We start from the raw sequence: 24,254 nt of genomic DNA, 5'->3' as shown, positions 1-24,254 counted from the left end.
CCATTCACTACTATGGGAGTTAGGGAAAAAGCGTAGTTACGCTATTTCAGTAACTCCACATGTAGCCAAGGGGCTGCTGGTTCAAGTCCCCTAGGGAAACTAACAAAATTTGTAAAATAAAAATAAAAAAAGTTAAAAAAAATACAAATATTAAAAGTTAAAAAAAAAAAAACTTTTCCCATTTTTCCCCAAGCACAATGTAAAAAATAAAATAATTTGGTATCGCTTTGTCCGTAAAAGTCTCATCTATTACAATATACCATCAGTTAACTCGCACGGTGAGTTTAAAAGTTTAATACATCAAAATAGTTTTTTGGTCACCTTGGTGCTTAAAATATGAAATTTAAAGTGATCAAAAAAATCTTCTGTACCAAATCATGGTGCCAATAAAACTACAGCTCGTCCTGCAAAAAGTAAGCCCTCACACCGCTCAATCTATAAAAAAAAATTGACTCTCCGAATGTGATGAAACAGAATAAATTATTTTTTAACACAAGTTTTTTTTCCTATTCTCTGTTCTCTAAAACCTGGGTGCGTCTTATAGTCCGAAAAATATGGTAATTCTTCTGCCTGTTTGTTTTAGGGATCAGTGGGAATCTCTGCACCTGGACTACCGATCAACATTTGTCATGTCACTATGACATGTCAAAAAATTGCTGAAATGACAATTCTCTTTAAAATTCAATTATTGCTTGAACTCCTTAATCACACTGCTTTTTTTAGCCCGATTAGGAATTAAAAAATCTGAATAGTTTTGTTTTTCTGCAGCTTAACAGATGAAAGCCCAGTTCCTGTTTCCCCAGTAACGGAATTGGAAATGCCTGATGCTTTTGTTGGTACACCAATATCGAAATCCAAGAGGGACTCCAGGTTAGTGATACAAACTACTTTTATGCTAGATTCTCACATGTATTTGGTCCAGTTTTTTGAGCCAAAGCCAGGAGTGGGTACAAAAGGAAGGAACAATATAGAGAAAAGGTTATTTCTCCCCTCCTTTTGTATCCACTACTAGGCTTAAACTAGATCAATATGGCATATGTGAATCTCGCCTCAAAGCGGTGATAACTATTCGATCAGTAGGGGTCTGACCACTGGATCCCCACCGATCACCTCAACGTGTGTCCTCTCCCCCCTCCCCCATTCCTCTCAGCTGCATGCGCCCTGCCGCTCCATTCAAACTCTCTGGCACTGATGGAAATTGTCAGGCACTACAACACTGGCAGTCGGTGGGGGTCTAACTGTTATCACCTATCCAGTGTATAGGTGATTTGTTAAAATGTAATACCCCTTTTAAAGCTAAAATTTTCACATGCAGTTTTTGCGGCAAAAGTGGGTACAAAAGAGAAAACATATCAGTCTTTCCCTTTTATACTGTTTTTTGGATCCAATTCCAGGTTTGACTAAAATAGAAGATTTGGATTTGTTTGTACACACATGAGGCAGGCCTCACTCTGTATAATGTTCATATGACTATGAAGTGGACACTGAGGAGCAAGCTCTTGAAAGAGGATTTGTTTATGCTGCATAAAGAAGTGATAGACACACTGATTTCAGAGGTCTGTCCCTTAACTCCTTAGCGCACCGGTACGTCCTGCATTGAAGTGCTTTAAGCCACAGGGACGTACCGGTGCGTCCTGGCTAAAAACTATCACCCTGTCAAAGGACAACGTGACAGAACTGTGCTGTCAACTGTTTGACAGTTGATCGGCACAGTAAGACGGCAGGGGACCATTCACAGCGGTCTCCTGCCGGCGATTGCTGTGATTGGTCAGTCAAAGCAGACTGACCAATCACAGCTCTATGACTTGTGTATGTGATCACCGCCGGGAATCGGCTGTCCGACGCCCCTCTGCAACGGCCAGGACCGGAGCTAGGCGAAGTGGCTTGTAGCCTGTCGGCAACCACGATGGTTGCCACGGGCGCGGGTGTCAGCTGTTTGTCATAGCTGACATCGTGCCCTAACGGCCAGGACCGGAGCAAGGCTATCGCTGCATCTAAGTGATTAGATTGTACCCTATGGTTGCTAATGACAACCATCGGCACCCGCGGGTGTTCCGATGGTTGCTATGGCAACCATAGCCTAACAATCGCTTCCTAGTACGGAAGCCTATTAGGCCCCGCCGGGAGGCGAAGCCTAATAGGCTTGCTGTCAGTGAATAGCTGACAGCTCTAATACACTGCACTATGTAGGTAGTGCAGTGTATTAGAATAGCGATCAGGGCTTCATGCCTTCAAGTTCCCTAGTGGGACAAAAGAAAAAGTTAAAACAAGTTAATAAAAATGTTGTAAAAAAGTTAAAAAAAATAAGTCATGTTAAAAAACACTATAACAGCCTTTTTTCCTATAAGTCTTTTATTATAGGAAAAACCAAAAAACATAAAGTACACATGTGGTATCCCCGCATCCGTAACGACCCAAACTATAAAAATATCACGCTATTTTACCCGTATGGTGAACACCGTAAAAAAATTCAATAAAAAACGATTCCAGAATCGCTGTTTGTTAGTCACTACCCCTCGCAAAACAGAATAAAAAAAGGGATCTAAAAGTTGCATGTACCCCAAAATTATACCATTAAAAAACGCAGCCCGTCCCGCAAAAAACAAGCTCTCCCACCGCTTTTTTGACGGAAAATTAAAAAAGTTATCGCTCTCAGAATATGGTGACACCAAAAATTAATTATTTGAAACAAAACTGATTTTATCGTGCAGACGCTGCAAAACATAAGAAAAACTATATACATATGGTATCGCCGTAATCGTACCGACCCGCAGAATAACATAAAATTGTCATTCATAGCGCATGGCGAACGCCGTAAAAAAAATAATAAAAAACATCAGAATTGCAGGTTTTTGGTCACCTTGCTTGCCAAAAAAATGAAATACAAAGTGATCAAAAAATCGCATGTACCCCAAAATGGTGCCAATGAGATCTACAGATTGTACCGAAACAAATAAGCCCTCACCCAGCTCCGGTGGAGAAAAAATAAAGACGTTTTGGCGCTCAGAATATGGCGATGCAAAATGTGCATAGTGTCCAAAAGCGGATAAGATCGGGCGCCATTTATCAGTGCAGCACCGGCCACATATCTGTGGATAATTATTTATTTACCCCATTATTATACCCTCTTATTATACCCCTGATGTTCTCCGCACAGATTACATATGCCCCCACATCATAACTGAAATACCAGCAAAACCCCAAACAAAACAACTAGCGAGCAAAATCCACGCTCCAAAAGCCAAATGGTGCGCCCTGCAGCGTGCCCAAGCAGCAGTGTACGTCCACATATACGGCATCGCCATACCCGGGAGAACCCGCTTAACAGTTTGAGGTATTTGTCTTCAGTGGCACGAACTGGGCACAAAATATTGTGCACTAAAATGGCACATACTTGTGGAAATTTGCAATTTTCACTTTGCACCATCCACTGAGCATTCATTTCTAATATAAAAAAAACAAAAACCTGTGTGGTCAAAATGCTCACTACACCCGTTAATAAAATTCCTTCAGGGGTGCAGTTTCCAAAATGGGGGTCACTACTTGGAGGTTTGTTTTACTATTTGACCCCAGAGCCCTGCCGTTGTGGGCTAATGCTGCGAAAATCACCAAAATAGGTCTCACATGCGCCTTTCACTACTAAGCCCTGTCATATGTCCAGGCAAATGATAAATGCCTTGAAGGGTGTAGTTTACCAAATGGGGTCACTTCTAAGGGTTTTACACTCTACTCTGGTACCTAAGAGCGCTCTGCAAATGCGACATGGCGCTCGTACACCAGTCCAGCAAAATCTGTGCTCTAAAAGCCACATGGCACTCCTTCCATTTTGAGCTCTGCCATGTGCCCAAACAGCAGTTTAGGGCCTCACATTGGGTATTGCCGTACTCGGGAGAAATTGGGTAACAAATTATGTGTTGTTTTTTCTCCTATTACCCCTTGTGGGGAAAAAAATTGGGTGCAAAACGACATATTTTTTGGAAAACATTTTTTTTTTAATTTTCACTGCCTGATTCTAATACAATCTATGAAACACCTGTGGGATCAAAATGCTCAGTACACCCCTAGATGATTACCCTGAAGGGTAAAGTTTTCAAAATGGAGTGCCTTCTCAGGGGTTTCTACTGTACGGGTACCTCAGGGGCTCTGCAAATGCGACATGGCGCCCAAAAAACAATCAACCAAAATCTACATGCCAAGTAGCACTCCTGCCATTCTGAGCCCTGCGGTGTATCCAAGCAGCAGTTTATAACCACATATGGGGTATTGCCGTACTCGGGAGAAATTGCTTTACAATTATTGGGGCGCTTTTTCTCCTTTATTCCTTGTGAAAATGAAAACAATTCAACATTTTAGTGGAAAGAATGTAGATTTTCATTTTCACTGCATAATCCCAATAATTCAGTAAAAAAAACTGTGGGGTCAAAATGCTCACTATACCGCTAGATAAATTCCATGAGGGGTATAGTTTCCCAAATGGGGTCACTTTTGCCGGGTTTGCACTATTTTGGCCCCTCAGTGGCTTTGCAAATGTGACATGGGGCCGCAAACCATTCCAGCAAAACTTGAGCTCCAAAAGTCAAATGGTGCTCCATCCTTTCTAACTTCCGCCATGTGTCCAAACAGCAGTTTATTACCACATATGGGGTATTGCTGTGCTCAGAGTTTGCTTTACAAATATTGGGGTGTTTTTTCTCCTTTATCTGTTGTAAAAATGAAAAAATCTGAGCTAAAACTACATTTTATTAGAAAAATTTAGATTTTCAATTTCACGGCATAATTCCCATAGATTCAGCAAAAACCGTGTAGGGTCAAAATGCTAACTATACCCCTAGAAAAATTCCTTGAGGGGTGTAGTTTCCAAAATGGGGTCACTTTTGGGGAGTTCTGGTCCCTCCAGGGCTTTGCAAACACGACATGGCACCGAAAACCATTCCAGCAAAATCTGCGCTCCAGAATCCTAATGGCCCTCGTTCCCTTCTGAGCCCTGCCGTGGGTCCAAACAGCACTTTATTACCACATATGGGGTATTGCCGTAATCGGGAGACATTGCTTTACAAATGTTGGGGTGCTTTTTCTCTTTTATTCCTTGTAAAAACGAAAAGATCGTATGTTTTTTCAGAAAAAAAGTAGATTTTCATTTTCACAGACCAGTTCCAATAAATTTAGCAAAAAACCTGTGGGCTAAAAATGCTAACTATACCCCTAGAAAAATTCCTTGAGGGGTGTAGTTTCCAAGATGGGGGTCACTTTTGGGGGGTTTCCACTGTTTTGGCACCACAAGACCTCTTCAAACCTGACATGGTGCCTAAAATATATTCTAATAAAATAGAGGCCCCAAAATCCACCAGGTGCTCCTTTGCTTCTGAGGCCGGTGTTTCGGTCCTTTACCGCACTAGGACAACATGTGGGATATTTCTAAAAATTGCAGAATCTGGGCAATAAATATTGAGTTGCATTTCTCTGGTAAAACCTTCTGTGGTACAGAAAAAACTGTATTACAAATGAATTTCGTAAAAAAAAAATTAGAAATTTGGAAATTTCACCTCTACTTTGCTTTATTTCTTGTGAAATGTCTAAAGGGTTAAAAAAAATTCTGAATGCTGTTTTGAATACTTCGAGGTGTGCAGTTTTTAAAATGGGGTGTTTTATAGGGGGTTTCTAATATATAAGGCCCTCAAAGCCACTTCAGAACTGAACTGGTCCCTGAAAAAATAGCCTTTTGAAATTTTCTTGAAAATACGAGAAATTGCTGCTAAGCCTTGTAACGTCCTAGAAAAATAAAAGCACGTTCAAAAAACGATGCAAACATAAAGTAGACATATAGGAAATGTTAACTAGTAACTATTTTGTGTGGTCGTACGATCTGTTTTACAAGCAGATACATTACAATTTAGAAAAATGCAGATTTTTGCAAATTTTCTCAATTTTGGTGTTTTTTACAAATATTGAATTTAACGACAATTTTTTCAGTATCATAAAGTACAACATGTCACGAGAAAACAATCGCTTGGATAGGGAAAAGCATTCTGGAGTTATTACCACATAAAGTAACACATATCAGATGTGCCAAAATCAGCTGTGTCCACAAGGCCAAAATAGGCTTCGATCTTAAGGGGTTAAGTAAATTGCCACAGTTGTAAAGAATTTAATTGTTCTTGCGACGTGCCAGGTGCGATGCAGTGCTTGAGTCCAATCATATCCATATATTTATGCTGCTCCAGCCACTGACCCATTTCTCCTTATTACTGTGCATAGGTAGAAATGTGGCATTTCGCGTCTGAAGGTGGGGCATGAACATATGAATATCATTGGATTCAAGCACTGCAGCGCTATTGCAAGCTGCATACGGTCTCCTAGTAATACCAGGGACAGAGGTGGGGCACTGGAAAACAGCTCACTCTGTCCTCAGTGGTGCCAAACAAATGATGTATGCATAGTGTAGCTACGGACAAAGAAAAAGCACTCCAATCTGGCTGAGCTGCCAAGCAACATCAATAGGAATGGTGCAGGGCAACATGGGTAGTAATGGAACTGTCCGCCAGGCTCAGTAAGCGTCAGAACATGGAAGCTCCTGCCCGCTTCTATTTTAGTGGGGGGGGGGGGGGTTTGTCCTGAATTTTAGATGCAAAAATTGTCATACCCTCGCTATCAAAATTGTTTCAATTGGCTCATATAAGGTATCATTGGAATAATCTAGGGATGGGGATTAATGTGTGTTGGGGTTTTTTTTTTATTCAGGAAGCTTAAGGTACGCTTTAAGGTTTTTTTTTTTTGTTTTTTTTATGCATATACTTTTTTTAAAATAGTATCTAATTGGGTGTGCTTTTGGTCAACCTACTTGCTTACTTGTGTTTGTCAATACAGGTTGATGGGCTCTCTTGTTCACCCTATCTTGGCAGAGCCCTCATCTTTGGGCACAGATTTTGAACGTATTAATTACAATACGCCTCGCAAATCTTTTGTCTTGCTCACTTCAAGCCCTGTTCAATCAAGTCTTCTCAAATCTACACATTTAAAAAACCTTTCCAAAGCCTCAGAATTTAACTTGTTGGAGACGCCTCTTGTGGTAAAGGTAAGGACTTCACAGATTGTTCATTAAATAGCACTGATTTTTTATTTGTAATGTAAAAGTGCCTTTGTGTCCAAATAATAAAAAAATGCTCATGAACGGTGTGTGTGTGTCTCTGTGTGTGTGTGTGTGTCTCTGTGTGTGTGTGTGTCTCTGTGTGTGTCTCTGTGTGTGTCTCTGTGTGTGTGTGTGTGTGTGTGTGTGTGTGTGTGTGTGTGTCTCTGTGTGTGTGTGTCTCTGTGTGTGTGTGTCTCTGTGTGTGTCTCTGTGTGTGTCTCTGTGTGTGTCTCTGTGTGTGTCTCTGTGTGTGTCTCTGTGTGTGTCTCTGTGTGTGTCTGTGTGTGTGTCTGTGTGTGTGTCTCTGTGTGTGTGTCTCTGTGTGTGTGTCTCTGTGTGTGTGTCTCTGTGTGTGTGTCTCTGTGTGTGTGTCTCTGTGTGTGTGTCTCTGTGTGTGTGTCTCTGTGTGTGTGTCTCTGTGTGTGTGTCTCTGTGTGTGTGTGTGTGTCTCTGTGTGTGTGTGTGTGTGTCTCTGTGTGTGTGTGTGTCTCTGTGTGTGTGTGTGTCTCTGTGTGTGTGTGTGTCTCTGTGTGTGTGTGTGTCTCTGTGTGTGTGTGTGTGTGTCTCTGTGTGTGTGTGTGTCTCTGTGTGTGTGTGTGTGTCTCTGTGTGTGTGTGTGTGTCTCTGTGTGTGTGTGTGTGTGTGTCTCTGTGTGTGTGTGTGTGTGTCTCTGTGTGTGTGTGTGTGTGTCTCTGTGTGTGTGTGTGTGTGTGTCTCTGTGTGTGTGTGTGTGTGTGTGTGTGTGTGTCTCTGTGTGTGTGTGTGTGTGTCTCTGTGTGTGTGTGTCTCTGTGTGTGTGTCTGAGCTGCTCCTTAGGCTCTCTGCACACCTCTTTCGGACATACTCTCTGGAAAAACACCCAACATACAAGATAAATGTCCATAGGGCTCCATTCGCCCGACTAAAGCCAAAAGAGTAAAGTTTTGCTATCCGTTGGTTTACCTTTTTTCAAAGGATGGAATATCGTCGTAGACTACGCTTTTCAATCCTGAGGTATCCTGCAAAAAATTATACCATGCAGTTATGTTTTTTTGCTTTTTTTTTTAAACGTGGGAGCCTATGGGTGATGTATGCCACTGTACAGCATTTGTCATTGTACATTTAACGTATATATCATGGGCCGTACAACAGCCTTTCATGATGTATACACTAAACTGATATTTGTCTTTGGGCGGTGTATGTATTATACGGATTCTTAAAAGTTTCATCCGTCGCCGATAGACTATAATAGTACTCGTTAAACCTATCAATCGTAAACATGGACATGAGTGTACGTTTAAAGAACACCGATATACACTATGGTGACGGATTCCACTGTTAAGGCATCCATCACAGCCTATGTTTGATGTTTACGTCATGATCGTTTCCTGGATTATATATTCGGTGTGAGCCAAAACGCAATGTGCACGTAGCCTTAACAAAGGGAACACTGATGTTACAATGTGTTGCAACACGTAGCATGATTGTATTCAAACTCTCACTGTGATCAAGATGTGTTGCTAGGATTTTTGTGTCGTAAGAATTGTATCACACTATGTTCGTTTGTTGATGATGCTGTTCAAATCTAATTGTGGTAAAGGTTTTATTTCTTTTGTTTGTGTTTTTACCTCCAGAAGGCAAAAGCCCTAGTGGCAAGACCAGCATCTTCAGGTTTTATTGCACGCACTCCTCAGTCTATTCTAAGATCCAGTGCACGCACAACTCCTTTGGCCTCTCCATCAGTATCCCCTGGAAGATCAATTACACCTCCTTTACGATCCAAGGAAACAAAGATTTCTTTTATGGAGCAGATTAGTAAGAAATATACCAAAGGGGTAAGTCTGCCAGTTTGTACAGTTGATTGAAGACTTCATATTAATTTATTTTTTCACACACACACACACCATATTTTCAGCCTCCAAATTTCCAAGACCTCTGATTACCTCGCAACTTACAGGACTTAAATGGTCTCTCTCTTTTCAAACAACTTTAAACTAATATAATATTATACCTGATATATATTACTGTTAAAGTTGTTTTATCCATGCAAATTCTGGGTGAAGTTACTGCCACTAGCTGTCTCAATATACTGTTCATCCCCTGTTGTCAAGCAAAATCTGTCCCTTGTTACAGAGCAGAGGATACGGACTACAGGAAGTGGGGGTGGTGTGTATTCACAGCCTGCCCATAGAAGTGTATTGAGAGAGGAGGGGGAGCAGGAGGTGGGAATAGAGTGAGACACTGGCATGCTGCCTATACAAGTCTATGGAGAGTGGGGAAGCAGAGTGAGACACACAGACGTGCTGCAGCTTCAGGTAAGTGTTCCAGTATCCGCCCAGTGCTTGATTCTCCGCTTCACTGCTCAGTACTGCTGTATAATCTGCATGCGGCTGCATATCTGTCTATCTAGATAGATACCTAGTTTAGGGTTGCTTGATGCATCAAAATATTGATACTATTGAGATGCTTTGCACCCTCAAACGGTTCAATACCGTGAATTCATGTATTTCGATACTAAGCTGTGTGGCCGCACAGCTTATTATTGTAATACATGAATTTAGTGACTAGCATGATGTGATGCGGCGGGCACAGCAATTGGGAGCGGGGCCTTTGCTATAATGTACAGCCATTCCTCCCAAAGCGGACTCTTAAATCACCAATAAATGATCCCACCTGAATAGCAAATCAAATACTCCTATCGCAATATACAGACGAGATAACAAGTATAATGCAAAATGTAACCTTTATTAGATACAAGATAAAATACAGATTATAAGATGGAACAACCAACCCATGATAAAAGGATCCCCACACATAAATACTAAAAAGCTCCTATATAAAAAAAAAATACATAAGTAAATACAGCAAAGTGCAAGTGCCTGAACAATAAATGCAGCAGCCCTATAGTGACAAGTTTCAAGTTAGGGAAAACAATTAAACTAGAGAGGCACATAAAGGAGGACAGAATAAAGACCAAAAGAGGGGGATCCTGATCACCAACATGTGTTTCACCAACTGCTTCGTCCGGGGGTCGTTCCATTCTATATTCTGTATTTTATCTTGTATCTATTAACCCCTTCACGACCACCCCACGTAGATTAACGGGCTACAAAGCTGGTCGTTGTGCCTGCAGCCCGTTAATCCACGTGTGCTCCTAACAGAGCACACAGACGCTCCCCGCAGCCCGGCATCTCCCAGTACAGGCTGCTACTAGCAGCCTTAGTACTGGGGGAAAACATCGGGTTGGATCACAGCGGTGATCCAAACCGATTAACCCCTTAATTGCGGCAGTCAATAGTGACCGCCGCATTAAAGTTGTTATAGCAACATCGGCACCCCACTACGCGATTGCGGGGGCCGATTGTTGCGGGGGGGAGGGGGCGATTGCTATGGCAACCGGAAGCCTAACATAGGCTTCCTATCTGCCATTACGTTAGCCGATTTGGCCCCGCCCGGAGGCGGAGCCTGATCGGCTTGCTGTCAGTGAACAACTGACCGTTCTAATACATTGCACTACATGGGTAGTGCAATGTATTAGAACATCAAACAAACAGTTGGACCTTCAAGTCCCCTAGTGGGACTAAAGAAAAGTGTAAAAATAAAAGTTGTAAAAATAAAAGTTTCAAATAATAACACAAAACACAATCGCCCTTTTTCCTTTATCAAGTCATTTATTATTGAAGAAAATAATAAAGCCATACATATTTGGTATCGCTGCGACCGTAACGACCTTAACTATAAAAATATTATGTTATTTATTCCGCACCGTGAACGCCGTAAAAAAAAAACCTAAAAAATACTGACAATTGCTATTTTTTGGTCACTTTGTCTTCCAAAAATTGAAATAAAAAGTGATCAAAAAGTCGCATGTATCCAAAAATGGTACCTATAAAAACTATAACTCGTCTCGCTAAAAATAAGCCCTCATACAGCTCTGTCAACGGAAAAATTAAAACCGTTATGGCTCTCACAACATGGCGACAGAAAAAATCCATTCTCTTTACAAAAGTTATTTTATTGTGCAAAAAGTTGTAAAACATAAAAAAGTTCTATAAATTATGTATCGTCGGAATCGGACTGACCCGCAGAATAAGGCTGGGTTCACACGACCACATTAACGTCCGTAATGGACGGACGTATTTCGGCCGGAAGTCCCGGACCGAACTCCGTGAAGGGAGCCGGGCTCCTAGCATCATAGTTATGTACGATGCTAGGAGTCCCTGCCTCTCTGCAGGACAACTGTCCCGTACTGTAATCATGTTTTCAGTACGGGACAGTAGTTCCACGGAGAGGCAGGGACTCCTAGCATCGTACATAACTATGATGAACCCAGCCTAAAGGTAACATGTAATTTATAACGATTGGTGAACGCTGTATAAAAACAATTTAAAAAAATGTCAGAATTGCTGTTTTTTGGTCACCTTGCCTCCCCAAAAAAAAGGATAACAAGTGATCAAAAAGTCACATGTACCCCAAAATGGTAACAATAAAAACTACAGCTCGTCACACAAAAAAAACAGCCCTCATACCACTACGTCTATGAAAAAATAAAATTAGTTAAGGCTCCAATAAGTCAGGAAATAAAAATATGCAGTTGTGCCGGCCCGAGGGGAACATTTCTTCTGTTTCAAGTGGCGAATTATCAAGGCCCCTAAAATTAGGGAACCAGGAAGGGGAGGGTCCAAACATATCTGCTGGAAGCGACTGTGCCCGTATTACACCAGGAAAACACTTCTCAGCAAAATTCCTCAAACTGCAAAGGTGCGGAGTGTGGACCAAAAGGGGCATAAGAAAGGACGCCATATATCAGTGCGACACTGGCCTGTGCAGAAAGGATTGCTTCACAGCGTAACACACATCTATGGATTATATTATTGTTTTTGTTTATCCTATTATACCACCTGACTATGCCCCTTATATACTCCGCCCGGCTTACATGTACCTGCACATTATAAACGGAAACGCCAGTAAGACTCAATACAAAACTACTACAAGCAAAATCCAAGCTCCAAAAGCCAAATGTCGCTACCTCCCTTCTGAACCCTACAGTGTGCCCAAACAGCAGTTTACTTCCACATATATGGCATCGCCATACCCGGGAGAACCCTTTTAACAATTTTTGGGGTTTGTGTCTCCAGTGGCACAAGCTGGGCGCCACATATTGGCATATCTATAGAAAAAAATCCCATTTTCAGTCTGCAACATCGAGTGCACACCAATTTCTGCCAATCACCTGTGGTGTTAATATGCTCACTACACCCCTAAGTGAATACCTTGAGGGGTGTAGTTTCCAAAATGGGGTTACTTCTGGGGGGATCCACTGTTTTGGTCCCACAGGGACTTTGCAAATGCGACATAGCGCCCAGAAACCAATCCAGCAAAATCTGTACTCCAAAAGCCAAATGGCGCTCCTTCCCTTCTGAGCCCTACTCTGTGCCCAAACAGCCGTTTATGACCACATATGTGGTATTGCCATACACAGGAGAAGTTGCTTTACAAGTGTTGTGGTGCTTTTTTTCATTTATTTGTTGAGAAAATGAAACATTTTCAGCTAAATCTACGTCTTATTGAAGAAAAAGGATTTTTATTTTTATTTTCCCTGCCCAAATCTAATAAAGTCTATGAAACCCTTGTGGGTTCAAAATGCTCACTACACCCCTAGATGGATTCTTCAAGGGGTGTAGTTTTCTAAATGGAGTCACTTTTTTGGTGTTTTCACTGTTTTGGTCCCTTAGGGGCTTTGCAAATGCGACGTGGTCTCCGCAAACCATTCCTGCTAAATTTGAGCTGCAAAAGCCAAATGGCGCTCTTTCCCTTCTAAGCCCTGCCGTGTGTCCAAACAGCCGTTTATTACCACATGTGGGGTATTGTTTTACTTGGGAGAAATTGCTTTACAAATGTAGTGGTGCATTTTCTCCTTTTAGTCCTTGTGGAAATTAGAAAAAATTAGCTAAACCTACATTTTCTTTGAAAGAATGTAGATTTTCATTTTCACGGCCTAATTCCAATAATTTCTCCAAAAAACCTGCGTGGTCAAAATGCTCACTATACCCCTAGATAATTTCCTCAAGGGGTATAGTTTCCGAAATGGGGTCACATTTAGGGGATTTCCACTGTTTTGGTGCCGCAAGAGCCTTTCAGACCCGACATGGTGCCTAAAATATTTTCTAATAAAAAAGGAGGCCCCAAAATCCTCTAGGTGTTCCTTTGCTTCTGAGGCCTGTGCTCCAGTCAATAAGTGCACTAGGGCCACATGTGGGGTATTTCTAAAAACTGCAGAATCTGGGCAATAGATATTGAGTTGCGTTTCTCTGGTAAAACTTTCTGCATTACAAAAAAAAATAGATGAAAAATGAATTTCTGCAAAAAAAAAAAAGAAATTTGAAAATTTCACATCTACTTTGCCTTCATTCCTGTGAAACATCTAAAGGGTTAAGAAACTTTCTAAATGCTGTTTTGAATACTTTGAGGGGTGAAGTTTTTAAAATGGGGTGACTTATTGAGGGTTTCTAATATATAAGGCCCTAAATTCTACTTCACAACTGAACTGGTCCCTGTAAAAATAGCCTTTTGAAATTTTCTTGAAAATGTGAGAAATTGCTGCTAAAGTTCTAAGCCTTGTGATGTCATAGAAAAATAAAAGGATGTTCAAAAAACAATGCCAATCTAAAGTAGACATATGGGTGATGTTAATTAGCAACAGTTTTGTGTGGTATTACCATCTGTCTTATAAGCAGATACATATAAATTTAGAAAAATGCAAATTTTTGCAATTTTTCGCTCAATTTTGGTGTTTTTCTCAATTAAATACTTAATGTATCGAGCAAATTTTGGCAGTAACAAAGTCCAATGTGTCACGAGAAAACAATCTCCGAATCGCTTGGATAGGTAAAAGCATTCCGAAGTTATTACCACATAAAGTGAAACATGTCAGATTTGAAAAAATTGGCTGTGTCCTGAAGGCGAAAACAGGCTGTGTCCTGAAGGGGTTAAAGATGTTCTATTTTGCATTATACTGGTTATCCTGCCTGTATTTTGTGATAGGAGTATGTAATATACACCCGCAGGCCCCATTCTAACAGCAGAGATCAGAGAAACCTGATCTCTTCCTGCCGTTATCCCCTTGAATTCTGCAATCAAAGTGGGACTGCAGCATTTAAAGAGAAAAGGGGGCCCACCCCATAAGGTTTTCAGTAGTGAAAAATGGTAAGTTCAATACCACCTTTCGCCCTATTTTTGCTCTAATGCAATGTAAAAAATACACAATTGGTATTGCTGCGTCTGTAAAAGTCTGAACTATTACAATATGACATTATTTAATTGGCATGGTAAATTCCATTAAAAAATAAAAAAAACACCAGAATCCCTGTTTTTTGATCACCTTAGTGATACAAAATGTAAGAAAAAGTGATCAATAAGTCGTATTTACCAATAAAAACTATAGCTCGTCCAACAAAAAAATAAGGCCTGATGCTGCTCAGTCGATGAAAAAATAAGTTATGGCTTTCAGAATATTTCACCACACACTTTGTTGTTTTTTTTGTGTAACAAATTTTTTTCTTTTACAAAAGTAGTAAAACATAAAAATAAAAAAAACACACAAATTTGGTAGCGCTGTAATCTTATTGACCAGCAGAATAAAGTTACGTTGAGGTTTTTACCACACGGTGAAAGCTGTAGAAACTAAACCCGATTTTTTTTTTTTTTTTCAGTTTCCTAGTACATTATATGGTACTTGAAATGGTGCCAATGATAAATAACTCCTCCCTCAAAAAATAAGACTTCGCAGCACTCCATTGACATAAAAAAGTTATGGCTCTTGGAAGGCGGGGAGTGAAAAATTTAAAAACGGAAAATGAGAATTGGGGAGAGAGCCTGCAGAGGGGAAAACTGCTTGCTGGATGCAAGTACTATAATGTCTAGAAATCGTATTCCTCATGTACACACATGTGATGGAATTCTGAAAGTGACCTGAAAAGTTAGGTACACGTTAAAGGATCTGCTAACATCTTAGTGCCAGATACGACAAGATACCTTCAGAGGTGTTGCTGAGCCCATGTACACAAATCGGCCATAAAATTTTTATCGCCTGCCTAATATTGTGCAGGTCCCCCTCATGTTGCCAAAACGGCTCTTAACAGTTGATGCATGGACTCCAGGGGTTGTCTCACAGAAAAAAAAGTAAAAAAAAAATAGTGAGATGGCCCCAAATAATGTGGCATGTTTTGTTTTTGTAAAGTACTTACCTTCCCGTCCCCACACGTCTAATGTAGCGACCATCTCACTGCCATTTCCTGGTTACGAGCCAGGTTCACATCCCACCCTTACCATTGACCAGTCCTTCAGCACTATAATGCTACAATTTTTATTTTTTAAATTATCTTTTGTTCCTGGGTAGGAAGGCGAGGGATACAGCAGGATGCACTCTGCTTGCGCTTGAAGAGATAAGAGAGTAACCCATGTTATTGGCAGATATATCCTCATGACGTTGCTGGAAGCGCCGTTTACTACCGGTCACGTGACCAGGGAAGAGTGCTCCTGAAAAGTGATTTCTGTGGGTGTTACAGCAATTCTACTCCTATAAACATTTAAAGAGGATCTGTCACTGCTGCTGTGTGTTTTAGTACATTCTTGAAGTCCCCATTAAATAATTCTGGAACATATAAATTCTGTATTTGCTCTTCCTCTGTTAATACTCCTTGAAACTAATGAATACATTTACAACTAAGTGTCACCATTCTTTTTGACAAAGGGGCATGTCTACACATCACTGATTGGACAATGTCAATTTGTGTAGGGACACAGCCCCAACTGGTAACGCCAAGTTGTCAGTTTATTCATACATTTTTATTCGGAATAACCGACGAACCGCATAACAGAGTTCTAGGGATAGGTGCTCCAGAATTGTTATTTCATGGAGAATACAATTATTTACTAAAACGGACATGACCGAAGTGACAGATCCGCTATATATAAACTTATAGAACGCCTTTAAGTCCTGTAAGTTCCGAAGTGGGGCAGCCATGGATTGGATTTGTTTTTCTTGCATATCCCACAGATGCTCAATTGGATTGATAACTGGGACATTTGGAGGCCATGTCAACACCTTGAACTCTGTCATGTTCCTCAAACCATTCCTGAACAATGTTTGCAGTATAGCAGAGGCCACTTCAATGAAGGACTAAACACAGCAAGCCTCGTCCTGCTGTTTTTTTATGTATGTATTTCTCGTACATGTAAGGTAAACAACGGATTACCTTGTGTATAGCTACTGCCATTAGGAGGTGGACAATAGCTCCTCCTTGGTGACTGTAGGAGGCTGACCTCCCACCTCTGCAAGTCCTGCTTTCAATATTTTAGTTTTTCTTTCTTCCAGTCTGGGTGGGAAACCGAGATGACATCACCCTGTCGCCCCTAAATTTGGGAGGGCTAACAGCCCACTGTTACACCCTATTCCAAGAAGACAAAGAAGAAAAAAAATCCGCCTAACTTCTATTCACACTCACTGGTTGAGTCACCCGACAGCAGTACTGGAGTCCCTGGCCTCTTATGTGGTCCATTTTGGAAGCAGGCTTTTTTTTTTTTATAAATCTATCCTTTCGCGAAAAAAATCTGCTCTGTGGTGCCGTGCGATTTCTACGACTTCTTGAGGCCTACTAGGCCTCACCTTCCTTGCTCGGGTAGCGGTGCTTTGCACCCACTCCTTCACACACAACCAGGTGGTCTGGCTGTAACCTCATACACTACCCCCTTCCATAGGCTGTTTTTGTGCAAACTCTAGACCCTGTAACTGACCTGGCCTCACAGCTGTAAGCCACGTTACCCTCTTCCATAGGCGGAGTTATTGTGTTAAAATTTCCCTATTTTCTAGGCAGTTTGACTCTCAATCCTTTGCAGTTACTGTGAGCATCAGGCAGTTGGAACAAGTGTGTGTGTTTCTTTTTTTTTTTATTTTGTTTTTTAAGCCTCACTGCATCGTCCTATTCTCCCCTTCTCAGTACTTTTTGCATCCCAATGTGGGCTCTCTTCTCTAGCTCTTCCACAGGGCTGCTCCTTTCCCTTTTTTTTTTTTTTTTTTTTTTTTTTTTTTTTACTTTCTGGACTCCTGCTAGTAGAGCTTCCGATCTTGTCCAGTCTGATGATACCACAGCGGTCGCTTACTTGATTTATCATGGTGTAACGCGCAGCTCAGCAGTGTTCCCATAGGCAAACCAGATCCTATTGTGGGCTGCAGCCATGCTTTGCCTTTTTCTATTGCCCATATACTAGTAGTGACCTATCAAATAGTGTACTATCTCAGCAGAACACTCTTGGACCCAGGCAAGTGATACCTTATCTGACTTGTGCAGTGGTCTCTTCGATTCTAAAGAATGCTGTATTCTCCAACTGGATGTGCTTGCAGACCTATCTCTGTCTCCTACTGCCAGACCAACTGTTTTTTGTTAATCTCATCGTATGACATCCAAAGTTATTATATTTTCATGGATCGATATGGACAGTATTGCGCTCTAGGCAGAGCTCTTTCCGATACATAGCTCATTACTATTCTCTATAGGGTGCATACGTTTCGTCCTTCAATGCCTTTCTCTATCGCATGGTTCTACAGGCGACCATGCGCGGTCTGCGCTCGCAATTCTTTTCACACCTCTGGGGATTGCATTTGAATGTCCCACGGTCATCTACTTTGTCCTCTAACTACACGGACAAGAAAACAGGGATTTTTGTTGCTTGCCGTAAAGCCCTTTTCTCGTCATGTTCATCGGGGGCAGAGCACCCGCCCAATTTTTTCTCTTGGGTACTATAAATGTTCTCTACAACGAGTTTTTATTTGGTCTGTTGACCTCATTATTTGTTCTAATTTTTTGGTGTAACAGTTTTAGGTTTTCTCTGATTCTACTGTTTATGTACTATCTCGCTGTCTGCAGGAGGGGTATCGCATAGTAGGAGCTAATACTATTTTACTTAGTGTTTGCAACTTAGTTGCAGCACTATACTCAGGGTTATCGGTGTTCACCAATGAACGTGATGGGAAAATGATTTTACGGTAAATTAATAAAATAAATCTTACTTTACATTGTTCACTTAGCCTCTTTTTTTTTTTTTTTTTTTGCCACATGAATTATTTATAATTCTCAGTACTGTTTTCCTCTCAGATTTTAACACCTGATCAAGAAGAGCCTACGCTCTCCCCTGTTCTGAGATCTGGTCAAGAGACTATGTGGGCAGAGAGAGTGGCAATATTTACACAAAATGATGCGATTACAGACAATGAAGAAATGGATGAATCTTCATCTGGGATACAAGATGGAAGCCCAAGCAAAATGGAAGTCCGCAAAGACACAAGCAATGTGTCTGCAAGGTCTGACCAGACAACACTAGAGTATCATGATGCACCAACACCTGAGGATTTGGAGGATGAAGTTGTTTTAACTACTAAAATTCACTCTTCAGTTAGTGAACCGCAGGGACATACTGACGTAGATTGCTTGGTTGTAACAGAAGATTCACAACCTACTGCAGAAGCTCTGAAGACACAAGAGAGAGGTATGTCACATCCCGTTTTCTGTGTTCATGTTTAAAATATGTGCTGCTTTATCTGCGGGCAGCAAGTTATATGGCAGAAGTAGCTGAGCAGATTGTGTAGATTTGGGGAAAAATATTCAGGGTAAATAGTCATTTCAATATCGGTTTCATCTTGGCGTGTGAGTCTTGTTGGTGGTCGAAGTGAGAGACTTCTCTGTGTGTGAGTGTATACAGAGAAAATTGTCAACCACTTAGGGCCGCTCTCTGGGCTCAAGCTCCAAGGTAGAAGAGATTTAAATCAAAAGGTTACAGGTTTGTACGGGGTATTCAGATCTGCAAGTGGAGCAGCATGTTCATGTGGCAAGTTCGCTTTAAGATGAATGATTGGTTAATGTTTTTATGTTGAATTTTCTTTTTTTCTTTCCCCCTGTCTTCATTAGAAGATGTAAACATGGAAGATCTTTTTGTACCTGAAAGTGAATCCGAAGTACCATTTAAGTTCACACTAGTTCAAGAAGTTTATCTGCCAGTAGACAGGTAATGCATCATTATAGTACACATCTGCTAGACTAGGGGGTTCCTCCTATTTCCCGTTGCTATGTTTGTGGTCCAAAACTAGCTATAAATGTAAAGTTTTAATTTAGGTCTCTAGCTAAATCAAAGAAAAAAAAAATCTGAATAGAGTATTGATCTCCCTGACATGTCTGTTTTTGTAAAAACTTGTATTCCTCATGATATAGCAATGCTGGAGCAACTTTTCTCAGAATTTTCTTTTGTGCTGTTCCTCTGTTATCCCATCTGAAAATGTATGAAAAAATGGACAACTACAGTTTTGTAAAAAAAAAGTATTTGCCTCTCACCCAATGTCTTCTAATTTTGTTATTTTGTCATATTTTAAATGTTTCAGATCGTCCAACTAATTTTAATAAGATAAAGAACCCGAGTAAACACAAAATGCAGCTTTTCAATCATTCCATTTATTGAGGATAAAGATTTATTTAAAAACGATATCACCCATGTGAAAAAGTAATTGCGCTCCTAAACCGAATAGCTGGTTGTGCCACCCTTAGCAGTAACTGCAATTAAACATTTGCGATAACTCTACGGAATTTTTACTTTGCCTACATTGTAAGGTTTTGAGCATGAACTGCCCGTTTTAAGATCTTGCCACAGCATTCCAATGTGATTTAAGTCAGGGCTTTGACTCAGCCCTTCAGGATTCTCTGAGAGCAGAATTAATAGCACTGTCAGTTATGACAAGTCCTCCAGGTACTGCAGAAGTGAAGCTGCCTTAGCCGATCACACTACCACAACCACCATGTTTGACTGTTGGTATGATGTTCTAATGGTCGAATGCGGTGATAGCTTTACGCCTGTTGTAACGAGACGCATGTCTTACAAAAAGTTCCACCTTTGACTCTTCAGTCCACAGAAAATTATCCCAAAAGTCTTAGGGGGTCATCTAGATGTTTCTTGGCAAATACGAGACAAGCTTTTGTGTTCTTTTTGGTCAGCAGTGGTTTTCAACTTGCAACTCTCTCATGCATGCCATTTTTGCCCAGTGTCTTTCTTTTTGTGTAGGCAGGGGAGGCCTGTATTTTTTTTATTTTGTAACCCCCCCCACCCTCTAGATGAGTTGTCGATGCACACTTGGCTAATTTTTTTTTAAGTTTTTCCATCGTCTCATTCCAAGAGCTATAACTTTTGTTTATTTTTGCTTCGACCTAGCGGTGTAAGGTCTTGTTTTTTTCTGGACAAGTTGTCTCCATATTTGAAGAGGAATAACTTTTTTTTATTTTTCCGCCGATGCAGTGGTATGAGGGTGTTTTTTTTGCGGGACGACTTGTAGTTTTTATTGGTACCATTTTGGAGTAGACTTTTTGCTCACTTTTTATCACTTTTTTTATTTAAGGCATGATCCACAGAAAACCACAATTTTTCCATTGTTTTTTTTTATACTATTTTTTACGGTGTTCAACGTGCGGGTTAAATAATGTAATAGCTTTGTAGTCGGGGTCGTTACAGACCAAATATGTGTAACTTATTTACTTTTTTTTTTTTTTTTTTTTTTAATAAAGCATTTTGTAATGGGAAAAAGTGGAGTTTTCATTTTTTTCCACTTTTTTTTTAATTTTATTAACTCTGTTAAACTTTTTTTTACTTTTTTACTAGTCCCACTAGGGGACTTTAATAAGCGATAATCCAATCGCTTTTATAATACGCTGCAATACTTTAGTATTGCAGTGTATTACTGTCTGTCCGTTTAAAACGGACAGGCATCTGCTTGGCCATGCCTCTGGCATGACCTAGCAGGCATTCACTACAGGAAGACCTGGGGGCCATTATTAGGCCCCCGACTGCCATAGAAGACACAGACACTCGTCAAGCCTATCGCCGAGTATCGGTGGGAGAGAGAGGGAGCTCCCTCCCTCTCTCCAAAACCACTCCGATGCGGCGCTCGCTATTGAGCGCCGCATCTGAGGGGTTAAACGGGTGAGATAGATACTGATATCGATCTCTCCCGTTTGAGCAGGGATGCCCCCAGCCCTCGGCTACCTCTGGTAGCGGAGAACAGGAAGTTTTAACTGCTCCCTGCTCTGTTTAGTCATTCACTTGCGCCGTGAAAAGGCGTATGCATCAAAATAAAGCCCATTAGTGGCCGCCGTGAAAAGGCGTATTGGCGGTCACAAACGGATTAAGAGATGTTTAGATTCAACAGGTCTGGCAGTAATTATGTATTAGTTTTTTTTCTACATAAGGCTGAACAGCAAGTTTCTTTCAAAAATGAAATGATCATTTTAAAAACAGCATTTTGTGTTTCCTTGGGCTATCTTTGTCTAATATTAAAATTAATTTTACGATCTGAATACGATACAAATATGCAAACACAATAAATTGGGATTTTTTTTTCATCCCTTGCTGCCTAATGTAGGGTTACATCATAGCTGGCAAGGGAGGGCCCGCTTTCTGCTAAGCATATACTATATGTTACAGCCGACCTGTCACTGCAACGAAGGGGATCCTTCTCCTTAGATGTCGTGGCCAATAGCGGCTAGAAAGAGGGGAGCGGCCCCCTCTGACGTCCCGTTTCTGCCTTGTGACACGTTATCAGAGTGCCAATGGTTGTCATGGAAGCCTATGGGCCTGATAAAGGCCACCAGGTCTGCCATCTTTTTGCTCCTATTAAGCCCTACTAGAGGCAGGGCTTAATAGGGGCCTTTAAAAATCACGATATATACTGCAATACATTAGCTTGTTCAAGTCCCCTAGGCGGCCTAATAAAAAAAAATAAGTAAATAACAGTCCATATAAAGGTATTTGTTATGTACAAAAAATATTAAGTTAGAAAAACGCACGATGAAAGCTGTAAAAAAATAAATAAATAATACAGAATTGCATTTTTTTGGTCACCTAGTCTCCCACAATAAATGGAATAAATAGTGATCAAAAAGTCTTCTGTATCACAAAACGGTACTAATAAATGCTACAGCTCGCCCCACACACCGCTTAATCGACGGTAATAGCTCTCAGACAAAGGTGACACACGTTTTTTTTAAATCCAATTTTTCTTTTTAAAAGTAGTAAAATATAAAAACTATATAAATGGTACCGCTGTAATCGTATAGACCCACAGAATAAAGTTGACCTGTTCTTTATTGCACAGTGAATGCCATAAAAACAAAACCCAAACAATAAGATGGGAATCACGTTTTTTGTCCCATTCCACCTCGCAAAGAAATTTTTCCAGTTCCTCACTAAATGGTGCCATGAAAAACTACAACTCAATCCGCAGAAAACAATCCCTCATACGGCTTTATCAATGGCAAAATAAAGTTAGTTTTTGGAATTTGGGAAAGGAAAAAGCGAAAAATGGCTCTGGCGGTTAAAATGTGATTATTGTGCAAAAGTAGTAAATATATTGGATACGTCAAACCGCTACTATACTAATAAAATGAGCATTTTTTTGATGGCACACAGGATGCAAGCTATAAAAATACTATAATTTACACGCTCAACTGTCTTCGTGTAACTTTGTAGACATGTGGCAAATTTGTATTTGATACATTCACTGGCGCAGGCATTTAAAAAAAAAATACGCCAGAGCTACAAGGATACATTAATTGGTTTGTTCATGCAAATTATATGAAAGCAGGGAATAGTTTTCCTTCTGACTAAATGAGTGCTAATTAATTTCCAATTTCTAAAACAATAATATAGACTAGCAATTGGAAGGGTAGAAAGTTTTCATGAGGCCAAGATAGTAGGCCTTAGTTAAGGATTCTATCTATGCAGCCTGGTGCAACGCCAAAGCAAGTGGAAAAAAAACCCCACTATTTTGGTGCTAGGGGTCGCATAACTAGCATGATCAGTTGAGATTCTTCAGATCATGGATGGGGCAATCTGTCCTACCCTTGTTGGTGACCAAAGTGCTGAACCTGCTGCCTCCAAGGACAACGTGACAAAAGATTTAAGGAGTTGATACAATGGGTCACGGAACGAGGTGACATCAGCCATTGGGAGTGTGGAAATCTTTTCCAGTTGAGTGACCGGAGGGCCCACTGTGGGAGAGGTGGAACACTTGGCCAGGGGACCATCAGGGAAAAGGTACATCAGATCCAGGTGGGTTGTATGGAAGAAGCAACTGCCTCGATGCTTACACTCCTTGTGTAGGACCTTGGGGGCACTTGGTCCGAGGAAAGGAAAAACTTTCTTGGATACAGGAGTGTTTGTGGTCCTTGATATGGATGGACTTCCAGAATGCAATAATAAGTTTGTCCACCATTTTAGAGCTATGTTCAGCATCCAAATCAGAGTCTGAGAGTATACCATCTGACAAATCTTTATCCTTTTGAGAAGTAGCATCAGGATAAGCCTCTGGCAGGGTAAGAGGGGTATGGGAAACAAACAAGGGAGAGTGGTGGTGGGTTGTGTCGGTCCTAGTTGTTTTACAAGGTCCTCAGATTGGGGTTAATAGGACAAACCATGGGAATGGGTCTAGTCAGCCAGACGTCCAAGGATGCCAATTATGGACTGGGAGACTTTAGTAAGGTCGTTCACAGCCAGAGATCCAGAAAGTTCAGACTTTGTGGCGACCGACTCCGATAGGTGAAGCTGCAGATGGCAGTCTCATAGACTGGCAAGTCCGAAATCATCAGTCTGGCTGCATTAAAAATTGGTGCAGTACCTACTGCAAGCAAAAAAGGTGGCTACTGATGCAATAAGGAAAGACTTCTCGGTTCTGTCATTTTGTAGCTGATTACGCAATATAGCAAAAGAGGATATTCTATGAGGTTCAGAGTTCCTTGTATGAGGGGAGTAATGTGTTTCTGGAGTCCCCTCAGTAATTACTGCTTCAGGGTAAATCTAATTTCAATACTGTAGGGAAAGTTGTATGGGCGAAAAAATTCCAACACCAGGCTGGTCCTATCAGGAATCTTTGTAGAGGGCTTCAGTCAGGGTTTCTGGACAGCAGAACATCTGTAGCCAGGAGGATGTGTGGCAGGCTTGTGTTCCCCAAATGACACCATTGAGAATTCTTAAAAAAAAATTTTTTTTAGTCCATTTGAAAAAATGTTTGCGTGATCTAAGAAAAATTATATATTTAATCTTGGGTCATCACCTTTTA

At 40.8% G+C, this 24,254-nt stretch overlaps 1 protein-coding gene across 2 annotated transcripts in view; it reads left to right on the top strand.

Annotated features, from left to right (window-relative positions):
- Positions 1-24,254, top strand: part of AHCTF1 (AT-hook containing transcription factor 1) — a 224,478-nt gene that overhangs the window by 155,605 nt on the left and 44,619 nt on the right. For both annotated transcript variants that reach the window (XM_075862729.1, XM_075862728.1), the window contains exons 26-30: positions 769-870; positions 6,865-7,072; positions 8,740-8,940; positions 18,259-18,649; positions 19,069-19,165. In XM_075862729.1, coding sequence (XP_075718844.1) covers positions 769-870; positions 6,865-7,072; positions 8,740-8,940; positions 18,259-18,649; positions 19,069-19,165 — 999 coding nt within the window. The remainder of the gene's footprint in view (positions 1-768; positions 871-6,864; positions 7,073-8,739; positions 8,941-18,258; positions 18,650-19,068; positions 19,166-24,254) is intronic.

Source organism: Rhinoderma darwinii, chromosome 4, assembly GCF_050947455.1.
Source record: "Rhinoderma darwinii isolate aRhiDar2 chromosome 4, aRhiDar2.hap1, whole genome shotgun sequence".
In the NCBI taxonomy this organism is placed as follows: Eukaryota; Metazoa; Chordata; class Amphibia; order Anura; family Rhinodermatidae; genus Rhinoderma; species Rhinoderma darwinii.
This window is presented reverse-complemented; position numbering and strand designations above follow the sequence as displayed.